The following is a 13,147-nucleotide window of genomic DNA, read 5'->3' as shown; positions in this document are numbered from 1 at the left end:
CATCTCTTTATTGGCTAGGGCAATCGTTCATGATTTTTCCATTTAATTTTCTGACATGCGATTTCATCTTCATTAGAATTCTGAAAGATATTTAGTTTATATCCTAGTATTATAACTGTTGTTCCTATTATTCCTTTATCTTATCTATTCTTGTGGCTATATTAGAATTCTTAGCCTAAAGATTTAACTTTTAACACGGTTTCATAATCTTCTGTTAGATGTAATATGAATGACCTTTAAAATATGTGTGCTTGCAATATATGGACGTGGTAATGAACTAATGTGCTATGGTTTGTTTCCTTCATTAATTTCAAAGATTTGACCTTGGAAGTTTGGAGCTTATTTTTTTTTTCTCGTAAGTGCTTACATGGAGTTCTTTGTAGATTGTATTTTCTCTTCTTATTAGTGTTTGAGCTTTTTATAATTTATTTGACAATTATTTATCTCTTGATCTGTAGAAGAGTCATCTGTTCCAAATACCATAAACAGTGTCGTAGCTGAAAGTAATGAGGTTAATCTTGACATCAACAAGGAAATTGGCACAGTTGGTCAAGAAACACAAGCAAATGCTGAAGAAAAAGAGGAAGAGAGGTTCCAAACAAAGAAAAGGAAAAAAATTTCAGAAGTTTGGAATGATTTTGACACAGTGGATGGATCAAAGAAAGCAAAATGTAAACATTGGGTAAATCAGGGGTCACATCAAGTCTTTTGAGGCATAGATTAAATTGTGTAAAGAGAAAAATTCATTTGCGAGCAGCTGAACAACAAACAAAGTTGAATTTTCTACCCACTGATTTAACTTCACCATCCATTCTTGCTTTGCATTCTGGAAAATTTGACATGGAACAAATGATGGAGGCAGGTGCCCATTGGATTATGATGCATGAACATCCATTCACCATTCTTGATGAAGAGGGGTTCAATTTAATGATGAGGCGTGGAATGTCGGAATGACAAAATTAGTAGGACGACATGTAGAGCAGATTGTATGAAAATTTATGAGGTTGAGAAAAGTCTTGAGTGCGTTGATAAAATAAGTTTGGCAACAGATTGTTGGAAGTCAAAGACTCAAAAGATTGAATACATGGTTGTCACTAGGCATTGGATTGATTCTTGTTGGAATTTACAAAAGAGAGTTTTAAGTTTCATTAACATTCCACCACTAAGGGGAGGTCTTCAAATTTCCAATGTCATTTTCAAGTGCATGAAAGAGTGGGCATTGAAAATAAGATTTTCACTATTACAGTTGATAATGCTTCAAGTAATGATTTGGCCATTCGGTACATGAAAGATACCATTCGAAGATCTAGAACATTAGCATGTGAAGGAAACTTATTTCATGTTCGTTGTTGTGCACATATCTTGAACTTGTGCGTTCAAGATGGGTTGAGGGAGATTGAAGATATTATTAGTAATATAAGGGAAAGTGTAGAATATGTAAATCGTTCAGAGGCAAGACGTGTGCAATTTGCAGAGTGTGTGCAACAATTGCAATTGAAGGATAAAAAGTTGAGTCGCAATTGCAAAACTAGGTGGAACTCGACTTTGAGATGTTAAGTTGTGCACTCAAGTTCAAAGAAGTTTTTCAAATGTTCAAAGAACGTGATCAGTTTTATGGTTGCTGCCCTCAAGAAGAAGAATGGAACAAAGCTCAAAAGATTTGCTCATTATTGGAGGCTTTTTGGACAGCCACGCATATCATTTCAGGCAGTGAATATCCTACTTCAAATTTATTTCTTCAAGAAGCTCAAAAAATAAAGTCAGCATTGGATACTTATGCATGAAGATTTGTTTCTTAAGCAACTAGCTAGTAAAATGAAAGAAAATTTTGATAAGTATTGGGGTGATTGTAATCTATTGATGGCTATAGCTGCTGTGTTAGATCCAACCAAAAAAATGCTTGCGGTTGAATTTTGTTTCCCTAAGCTTTATTCTGAATTGGATGCCTCTAAGCATATCTCAAAAGTTAAGGAGATAATTAATTCTCTGTATGAAGAGTATGTTGTTGAAGAAACTAATAAAGGAGCACCTCATCCATCTGAGTCTGAGGGTTTTGGTTCTTCAAGTATTAGAAGAAGTCAACAAAGTTCTGCATATAGTTGGGATGATTTTGATAACTATTGTGCAAAAGTTGAAACTTCAGAGATTAAGAGACCTGAATTGATAGATTATCTTAAAAAGGGTCGTCTAGAGAAGAATGAGATTCCTAAAAATTTTTCATGTTTAGAATGGTGGAGGATGAATAGAATGCAGTATCTGTTGGTGCGGGAAGCATCCGACGATCGAACCTTAGTTTTGATAATGGCAAAGGGATTCAAAGTTAAGCTTAATTGTTATCTAATGTGTATGATTGAGTGTTTCAGGAAAGTCCTAGCTGCGGTTAGGCAAGTGGAAAACCTAGGGGTAGTAACCCTAGGTCATAGGGGTGGTAACCTTATGCGGGAAGTCTTGGCGGGTCGGAGCTTCGGGCAAAAATCCTAGGGGGCGATAACCCTAGGTTAAAATCTTGATGTCGCGAACCGAGTAGAAATCTGGATGGGTCGAGGACCGGACATCCAGCATGAAGACCGGAATCTTAGGACGCTGAGCAAAAGTCCAGTCGATCTGGAGGACCGAACTGACAAAAGGTAAATCTCCTGAGTGGAGTAGGTGAGGACGCGTTCCCCATAGAGGGAACCGTAGGCGTCGGGTCGACCTAGGGTTTCCGGTAGGAAATCCGAAGTCAGACCCAGACAGTCGGGAGACTGTCAATATCTTATTTACCTTGACTATTATGTGCTAACTTTGTTTTGCAGGGTATGTGTTTGAGACTAACACATTTTGCAGGAGCAAAGGAGCATGTTATACCTCGGATGAACAGTGTCCGAGGTGCCTCCATGGAGCTTGGAGGCGCCTCGGGTGCAAAGCTGGAGCTGGCTGTAAAGCAGTGCTGGAGGCGCCTTAGATGAAGATGGAGGCGCCTTAGACCTGAGGTTGGAGGCGCCTTGGAGTGGCTTAGAGGCGCCTTCAACCAGATAAGTTGCGACAAGTTCTGTGCTGATCCACGCGGGCGACTCGGGAGGCCTGGAGGCGCCTTGGACAGGCTTGGAGGCGCCTCCAGCAGTGTATAAAAGAAGCTCTCGAGGCAGCACTCAAGGCATTCAATTCCAAGCGACCTTTCTACATCCTGCTGCATAAGAGACGCCCTGAAGTGTTGTTGCAAGTCCCCGACGACCCGAAGCTCCGAGATTCTGATTATTGTCGTCGGTATAAATTTTTATTATTGCACTTATTGTAATACATATTTGTAAACATTTTGTGCGATATAGTTGTTGCCCACAGTAAGCGATCAACGATCGCGGGCCTTGAAGTAAGAGTCGCCCTAGGTTCCGAACCAAGTAACTCCTAGTGTCTTATGTGTTTGTGCTTATTTCTTTTAATCTTTCCGCTGCTTTATTCTGAACGAGTTCTATGAATCCGAAACGAGTGAAAGTCATGAGTGTTATTCCCCCCCCCCCCCCCCCCTCTAGCGCTTCTCGATCTAATAATATCCAATATTGTCAAAGATAGCAGCTAATATTTTAGCTATCCTAGTGAGTTCAGTGGCTTCAGAAGCAACATTTAGTCCAAGGATGAGAGTTATTAATTCTTATCATTCATCACTCTCTCCAGACACAGTGCAGACTCTATTGTGTGGGGTGATTGGCTTCGACAGAAACATGGACTGAAAAAGAAGACTAAAGTAAGTTAAATTTCATTATTAGTTTTCTAAGTTATAAACTAAATTTAATCACTTATTTATCTGATTTTTGCTTTTTCAAAAAGAGAAAACTTATCAGGACATTTTTCTTCTGATATCTACCTCTTAAAGTAAGTTCAATTTAGTTATGTGTTTAACATGTGATTTGGTGTAATTATTATGCTATTATTGTTAAGCTTAATATTCATATTATTGAATGCAGGTATGGGACGGAGACAAATATTTTGAATGTTGCAGATATTTGGTATTTTGAGCAAGTTAGGTGGTTTCAATTTGGAATATCATGTTTTTGGATTTGGTAAATTATGTTGGGATGATATTTGAGATTGAGATAATTATGTTTTGATGTCTAGTTACTTTTTTTTATTGGAGAGACAGAGATAATTATGTTTTGTTCTGTTTTATGGATGAATTTGGTCAATTTTTTGTTTATATTTATTATGGTTTGATTTACAATATAATAAGAAGTACAACAAAATTGACTCAAGTTATGACTTTGGCTCGAGTTCGAGCTCGAGCTTGAAAGCTTGATTTTAATTCAAGCTTTTCGAGTTGAGTTCAAGCCTTGGATTAAATGATCAAACCGAGCTCGAGCTCAAATTTACAAGCTCGATCAAGCTCGAGCTCGAGCTGAGCTAGCATATTTCGAGCCGAGCCGAGCTCAAGCCAAGGCTGGCTTGAGCTTGGCTTGGCTCGTTTACACCCCTAGATACCAACAAGCAAACGAGCGAAAGCTTCAATTGGAAACCACAATGTGATGATGTTGCATTGAAGGACGACACACACAGTGAGCTTTGTCACCAGGGAGATGATTGCTACAAAAACAAATGCATGCGAAGAAATGAATGCCAATTATGAAAGAACAGGTGGCACTAATATCATGTTATGATATTAGGAGATTGTTCCTCAAAAAATCCCTAGCCAACTTCCCTTAATATTATTAACGATATAAAAAAATTAGAAGTAGACAACTACATCTTAATATTTACAAATAGGCTCAATTAGCCCATAACATATACAATTATTTTGAATATTTTAAACTAAATCAGATTCTGCATTCCAACTTTTAGATTAAGCATGTGCAGCATGCGGCTCAATCTATGCTCATCCAATTAGTAAACATCTTTTGATGTATTTATAGTTCTATAAGTTTGGGTTTCTAGTTAATTATTTAATTTTAAAAAACTAAACACTTTTGTTTTGTTTTGTTTTTGTATGTTTTCTCTTTTTGTATCTTTTTCTTTTTTATATAATTAATTTTTTAACTATTATACATGCCATATATTGATTTTTATTATACTTTATTTAGTTTATATATAATTTCATTACTATATTAGTATATAATATAAATTTGATATGATTTATTATGCCATCCAAACTGAACTAAGGTGAAATGAGAATTTTCAGGCAACCAAACAGCTCAAGACATAATTCAAAAATGCTGACAAAAAATGGTGACCGACAGTTTAGTAAATAATGTTTATTATTAAGCTACTTATCATTGTCTGTGGACTAAGTATTTTTTCCCTAGAAAACACAACAAAAATGGAGACTTTTCTTATCAATTATTTCCAGTGAAATAAAACACAACCGTGAAAATCATCATCTCTAGCTTACTTACCACACAAACCCAAATAATAAGATATCCAATTTGGTAGATAAGAAAGTAATTCACTATCACTCCATTTACACATACTATCACAAAAAACTTACCTTCTCTCCACTATCATTCCCAACAACTCGTATTTCCAATCCAACACAAGCAGCTTCAGGTGTAAGAGGAATCTCCTCATACTTTAAAAACTTGATTGCTTCAGGGTCAAAACGGAAGAACCCAAAATCATGTATCTATTAAAAGAAAAATGTTTAGAATATTAAGTAATTTCAACAAAAAATATCTTGCAAGGAGCAAATCAACAAGCACGATATGTGGTTTACAAAGAAAAAAATGGAAACAAAGATGAGTTATGGATGTTTTGAGAGACATAATGTTAATTTGTCTTTATATAGCCCAAGTAGCAAAATTTGAATGAACAAGTGATCAAACTATGGCCATCCTACTGGATATACATCAGTCATCTACTAAGAATCCTAAAATAGAAAGTAATGCAATCTTCTCAAACATTTAAGTCAATAGCATCTTTACATCTCTAAAGATGCTGAACCAACGCTAAGAAGCAAGACAAAATGTATAATAACCACAAAAGCATTTGTATGGGAGTGACTCAATTAACTTAGCAGTCACAAAAATATCAATGAATTGAGAAGAAAAACTCAAATCATACAAGACCCATATCTTCGACTCGTTGTGAACTTCGAACATTTGAACTCGGATGTTGATACTTTTAGTTAATTATTTTTAGAAATAATTGTATTGAACACTTCGAACCCACCTGTGTTAGATACTTGTACACAAGTCCAAGTAATATAGCCGTGAACCATTTGTCCAGGTCAACTTTATTTTGATATAGCAATAAGAGGCTAGCGCAGCATCAATATTTAGGATGTTGAGGTAAAGAACAGGAGCATGAACTTGGTCAGTTCCGAGAACACAGTAGACAAAACACAGCTATTATAGACATTTAGCTAATACTTTGTGAAATGCTCCAACTGTTGGTATCCCAAGGTAGTTTTGATGTGATCAAACAAGTTAGGTTAGGTCCTGTTGTGTTTAACCTGTGTCTAAGTATGCAGAAACTTAGGAGCGCAGGAAGTCGAGCAAAAGACGCAGCTAGGCAGAAGGACGGTACGGGAGAGAGCCGACGGGCTTGGTGGGTATGAGGGACGAGGTGTTGCGGAAGAATACACCGGCGGACGAGAAGGGAGCGTGCGGTGTTTCCGAGGGACGAGAAGCCGGAGTGGAAGATTACTCAAGGAGCAAAAGACGCAACTGTCCGAGGGATGAAAAGCTGTGGAAAAGTACGCTGATGGGCGAGAAGGAAGCACGCGGTGATTCTGAGGGACGAGAAGTCGGAGCGGAAGCTTGCTCGAGGAGAAGGCCGGAAGTTGGATTCGGGTGAGCCCTATTCCGGATGGCTGAAATCACCCAAGCAAGCGGAGCCGAAGCGGAAGACCCGGACCGATGCAAGCGGAACCGGAGTAGGAGACTGGGACCAAAAGTCAACAAAATGTTAACTTTTGGTGCTCGGGGTGCCCGGACCAATCCGGGGCGCCCCGAACTCCGGGCGCCCAGAATTAGAATCGGTTACCTTAGAGGAAATGTTTTCAATATTTGAAGTCCATGAAACAAGATGTGCGGATCCAAAGAAGGAGCCGAAGCACAACGTTGCCTTTAAGGCAAGGATGGACGAACAAGATTCAAAATCCTCTCTCGAGGACAAAGAAACGGCAATGATGGTAAGGCAATTTAAAAAATTAGTTAAATCTAGAAAAACTAACCATCTGCAGGGTAGAAAGAAAAGAACAATCAAATGCTACCACTGCAATGAAGTAGGGTACGTTAAAGACAACTGCCCTAAGTTAAAAGATCAAGGATAAGGACAAAGGAAAGAACAAGAAGCTTGTCCAATCTAACAAGTACAAGACACTAAAGGCGACGTGGGACGAAACATCGTCCGAATTAGAGATTGAGGCTTTCTCCGGACTTGCGCTAATGGCGAGTCACCAAGAAGATGAAAACGAAGCAAGCTCGTCCAAAATGAGCATCGAGAGCATCGATGAAGGGGGAGCGACATCAGAAGAAAGCAGCAGATCAGGAGGAGCTACGGATAACGAGATCGACAAGGTAAGTCAGATACGATCCCTTTCTCCCGTTAAGTTATTGAAATTTTTTAAATTATTATCTAAAGACTGTTGCAAACTAGAAAAAGAAAATAAAGAATTAAAGTTAATTCTAGCTAAATCTTGTCTATTAGAAGATTTTGAAAAATTAAAATTGGAAAATGATAAATTGAAAATACAAGTAGAAGACTTGAAAAATCGTGCATGCTCAAATGTGAAAAATCAAAATATTAGGAAATATAATAATTTGAACTGGTATTTTAATTACCACAAGAGAAGAGACAAATCAGGAAAATTTCTCAGAAATATATATCCTAAGAGATTTCTAATTAATCCAGTTGAAAGGAACCAGTATTGGGTTCCCAAATCTTGTATAAATTGAACTTTAATTGGACTTAGAGCTTTCAGCGGGAAAATTAAATGTTTGATTTCCTTAAGAGGTTTTGTCTAGAAAGTAGTTGTTGCTCCAATTAATAAAGTCTAGTGCCTCGCCACAGCCTGGAAGCCAATTAATAAAATAAAATATTTAATTGACTAACTGATAAAGCATTTAATTGTAATTAAATAATGCTTCAAATAGTTACTCAAACATTTTTTTCGGTGTTTTTAACTTAGAATTTTTTTAAAAAAAACTTAAAGTTTTTTTAAATTAGTTGTCTATCAAAGTTTTTTTTTAAAGTACCAGCTTTACTTTACCAAAATTACTCAAATATTTTTTTTTTCAAATTTGTTTAACTTAAGAAATTGTATTTGCAAAACTTAAAGTTTCTAAAATTATTTACGTTGCAAATTATTTTCAAATTTTTTCAAAATTTTCAAAAACGTAATAAGTTTTTTTTTGGAAAATCAGAGTTTTTTATATAACAAAAAAAAACTTTCTTATTTTTGAAAAGTTACCCTTAGATTTTTTGAGGTACCCCATTTTTTTATGTGATCAGAAGGAGAGAAGGGAAGATTAAATTTAGAGGGAGGTAATTTTAACTTTTTTAAATTTTTGCACTTTAATTGCAAATTTATTGTTTTTACTCTATGTTGGTTACCCTAACTTAACTTGAATTGCTCACATCAAAAATTAGGAGATTGTTGGTACCCCAAGGTAGTTTTGATGTGATCAAACAAATTAGGTTATGTCATGTTGTGTTTAACCTGTGTCTAAGTGTGCAAGAACTTAGGAGCACAAAAAGTCAAGTAAAAGACGCAGCTAGCGAGAAGGACAGCACGGGAGAGAGCCAACAGGCTCGGTGCATCTGAGGGGCGAGGTGCTACGAAAGAGTACACCGGCGGACGATAAGAGAGCGTGCGGTGTTTCTGAGGGATGAGAAACCGAAGCAGAAGATTGCTCAAGGAGCAATAGACGCAGCTGTGACGAAAAGCTGTGGAAGAGTACGCTGGCGGACGAGAAGGAAGAACGCAGCAATTCTGAGGGACGAGAAGCAGGAGCGGAAGCTTGCTCGAGGAGAAGATCGGAAGTTGGGTTCGGATGAGCCTTATTCCGGATGGCCGAAATCACCCAAGCAAGCGGAAGACCCGGACCGATGTAAGCGGAACCGGAGCAAGAGACCGGGACTAAAAGTCAACAAAATGTTGACTTTTGATGCTCGGGGCGCCCGGACCAAGTCGGGGCGCTCGGAACCCATGTTTTAGCCAAACTCTACGTGGCGTGTACCGTTGCGTCAGGGATAAAGTTTTATCCCATTCTAAGCGCCTAGAATCCTTCCAGGCGTCCCGAGCAGGGCTATATAAGCAGCCCTGCTCCCAGAAGCTAATAAAAACAAGAAAGATCTAAGCAACACTTGTACATACTTTCTTTTCTGTTTAGCTTTGTCATTTTGAGCTTTCATTGTTGTAAAGAGGTTTCTCCGCCTGAAGGAGAAATTAGTGCGACTTCATCTGTCTTGGATTAACAACCTCCCCGGTTGTAACTAAGTAAACATGTCTTTGTCTTTTAGTTTATTATTCATTCTATATTTATGCAAGTGTTATTTTAAGTTATAAGTCTGAGAAAGGTTCTTTTTGCTTGATTTGTGCAGGAGCTATTCACCCCCCTCTAGCCAGCCGTCGAGGGGCCTAACACCAACTACTTGGGAACAAGAATTTAGGTGAAAAAAATCTCAAAGACTCCAATTGTAAACCATTGCCCAGGTCAATCTTTATTTTCATACAGAAATACTAGGCTAATGCAGCGTCAACATGTAATAGATTGAGGTAAAGGATGGAAATGTTAGCTTGGCCAGTTCAGACTACATAATAGTCAAAAGACTCAATTCTAGACATTCAGCAATTCAGCAAGTACTTTAGAAATACTCCAACTACTTGAGGAAGAAATTTAAGTGAAAAAAGAAATCTCAAGAACTCCAAAAAAAAAAAAAATGCATCCATCATTTTTCCCCCTTTTCTCTTTAGTTAGTTATTTCCAAGACCCTGTCAATGTTTCATACCGGCCAACTAACAAAAAAGGGTGTTGTGGAATGACTTGTATTTCAAAATAGTTTACCTCCCCCTTAGGTCCTTGAAACCCCTATGTAAAAGACAAAATTGAAAATAAATAGTGATGAGAACCAAGCAAAAAAAAAACATTAGTTCCATCAAATATGATAATTTTTATGAATGTTTTCTCCTTCCCCCTAATACAAGGACAATTGTGTACAAGTTGAAGGCTATACCAAATCCTCTATTTGGGTGAAATTTCCAATTTTACCAAAAGTGCAAGAATGTATGATTTTGAAACAACTATTTAATAAATAATTTTTAAGCAAATATACATCACAAAGTGATCTTGTATTCACAAACAGGACAAACTTTAGAACTGCAAAGTAATGATGCAAGATGAAAAATCCATCAAAGCTAGTTAATGGCCAGCTTGAGAGGAATGAAAGATTGATCAGGTATAAAAGTCTGGTTGCTTGATAAGCACAAGCATATGAAGCAATCAAAAACAGAGGAATGTGATGGTATTGCAGCCAAAGTTGAAATCTATGCCCATATCCTACAAGCAACTGCAATAGCCTACAACTAAATAAAAAGATATCCATCAGTAAGGTCAAGATATAGAGATAGAAATAGGCGGCATCAACAAGCATGCACCTTGGTATCTTGTCATTTGAAGCAAAGTAGTATCCTGAAAAAAAAAATGCATTTTTATTTATCACTAAGGGCATCCACAACCCACTCCCATTATAACAGCCACCACCTCATCAAAAAGCATGGAGTCCACTGTCACATACTCATTATAATAATATATCTCTTTCACCCACATTCCTTTTAACATTAACACTCATTATTTATGGGTCTCATACACTCAATTATCTTAAAATTATATGATATTAAATAAATACATTTTAAATATGTTTTAAAATATTAAAATTATTGTTATTATTTTTAATAATAATCTTACTTTTTTAAAAAAATAATTTTATTGCTTTTAAAAAATAATATTAAAATTTATAATTTTTTAATAAATAAAATTTGCTTGAACGCGTTCAAGTGAAGGGGTGTTATAACACCCCTTCACAATGGTATTAACACTAAGGGGATGTTATAACACCCCATTAATGCATCCATTGTGGATGCTCTAATACTGAAGACAAGCAACCAACCCAAATGGCAGCAAAGAACCACATCTCGCCCCCATGGGCTAGTGCAGTTGGTTAATACAAGGATGTTGTTGCCAATAAACCTAGGGTCGATTTGCAACGGATGCGGAATGCCCCGTTGGTTGTCTCAACCCCTCCTTGCATGCACTGTTGTTGATGGGAGAAGCCCCCGTGATTTACCTCACTTGCGGGGGGGGGGGGGCCAACCTGGAGGGGCTGCGACAGTTTCACCTTTTTTGCTGCCAAAAAAGAACCACATCTCCACATATAGAACGATTGAAAAGCTCTTACTTGATAAAGATAACTAATAGCAAAGACAGAAATTTGGTCAGCTGATTAAATTATGAACAATAAGTTAATGAAATTGCAATCAGATTAGCTTACTAGAAACTTAAAGGGTCACTATATATACGATAATATATAGAATAACAAGTAGCAAAGACAAAAACTTGGCCAGATGGTCAAATAAACGATAAATAAGTTAATGAAATTGCTGTAAATTTGATAAATTAGAGGCTTACAGGATCCCTATACACAGGATAAACTGGAACCTCCTCCCGATTAACAAACATCGCCTCCGCAACCACAGGACCTGCAGCAGCAAGAAGATGAAGAAACAGATGCGAGTGCGTTTCTAAAGCCGATCGGCAGAGGAGGTCGAGGTCGAAAAAGAGTACCGGGCATGACCACATGACGGTTGGTCAGTATGATGCCCCGAACCTTGTCGACTACGAAACCGGTGGCGTAGCTGGCCCCGGCAGTCTCCGTGTCGAAGGCCCGCGCGGCGGTGGTCCGCAGCACCACCACAGCGGGCACCACCTTGGCGAGGACTCGCCTCCAGTCCTCCGCGGTGGCAGCGCCATCACGTCCCGGCTGCGCATCGACCTCCATCGCCAGATCCCCCTTCGTGCACGAACTATCTATCTCCTCTGGCCCGAACCTCTGCAGCACGTCTCCTTCCCCCATCGATCCAGAACCAAGCGATCGGATCCCGCCTCTGGCTTCAGCTTCGATTTAAGGGTTAGGGTTTTCGAGCGGGGATTGAAGGAAGTGGAGAAGTGAGGACGGAGTGCCGCGGAAGGGGAAGAGGACGAGAAGGAAAGAAAATAGGACAGAACAGAAGGAGACGCTCGAAAACAATTACATATGTGCATAATTAATCCGATATGATAAAATAAACCAACTCAATTGAATTAAACTCACCGTATGTAAATATATAATACTATTATATTAAATGGAGTGGTGTCTAGGACGGATTGGTGGATGAGCGAATCGTTATTCTTTATTAAAATCATATTTAATTTAATTAAAATTACTTTAAAATTTATTATGACAGCTGCATCATAACTAGTTATAAAATGTTAATTTCATGTTAACTAAGTTGATAAAAAAATATTGGGCAAAATTTTTTTAAAAAAAACTCTAAATTAATTAAGAGAAAAATCACATGGACGCCTCCTTTTCCCAAAAAAAAATCCAAAAATAAAAAAAATCAAATGGTTATCTCTCGCTATTTTATCTTGAAGATACCTTTAGATTCAGTATTATTATATTACTATAAAAGCTATCAGGTAATTTTTACAACATATTTTAAATGAATTTAAGATTTAAGATTTAGAGTTTGTATTATATAGAAATTATTGAGTAGTTATTACAATATATTTAAAGTGAGTTTAGGGTTTAGGAAGTTACATAATAGTTTTTTTTAGTAATTTTGATAAAGTTAATAAATAATATTTTGATATAATAATATTTAAAAATCATAAATTCTAAATTTAAACTCACATTAAACACATTGTAGTTACCCATTAGTTTCTAAATATTATAACAGCTATTGGTAGTTTCTATATGTTATAACAGCTAAATCATGTGGCGTTAGGTTGATTTATTTATTTTTGAAAAAAGAGACTTCCTTTCCATGATTTATAATATTTAAAGCGCTGTTTTAATTTTTATCCAAAAATATTTGATATAATAGTATTATATATTATCATATACACTGGCAGAGACAGCCGGGTAATCTACTCGGGCTGTGGGCTATATCGACACAGACGCCCGGGCTGCCTTCCACTAT

General features: G+C 37.2%; 1 protein-coding gene across 4 annotated transcripts in view; it reads right to left on the bottom strand.

Moving 5' to 3' along the window:
* The window catches only part of LOC121984587 (protease Do-like 7), a 31,673-nt gene extending 19,456 nt beyond the window's left edge, over positions 1-12,217 (bottom strand). For 2 of the 4 annotated variants that reach the window (XM_042537589.1, XM_042537591.1), the window contains exons 1-3: positions 11,751-12,217; positions 11,595-11,665; positions 5,453-5,587 (exon numbers count right to left, since the gene is read on the bottom strand). In XM_042537589.1, coding sequence (XP_042393523.1) covers positions 5,453-5,587; positions 11,595-11,665; positions 11,751-12,039 — 495 coding nt within the window. In that variant the 5' untranslated portion in view covers positions 12,040-12,217. Of the gene's footprint in view, positions 1-5,452; positions 5,588-11,594; positions 11,666-11,750 lie in introns of those variants that run through there. The other 2 variants (XM_042537588.1, XM_042537590.1) reach the window with 2 other exon arrangements.
* Between the last annotated feature and the right edge of the window lie 930 nt (positions 12,218-13,147).

This window comes from Zingiber officinale, chromosome 5B (assembly GCF_018446385.1).
Source record: "Zingiber officinale cultivar Zhangliang chromosome 5B, Zo_v1.1, whole genome shotgun sequence".
Lineage (NCBI taxonomy): Eukaryota > Viridiplantae > Streptophyta > Magnoliopsida > Zingiberales > Zingiberaceae > Zingiber > Zingiber officinale.
Note: the sequence above shows the minus strand (reverse complement) of the source record. Positions and strands in the feature narration are given on the sequence as shown.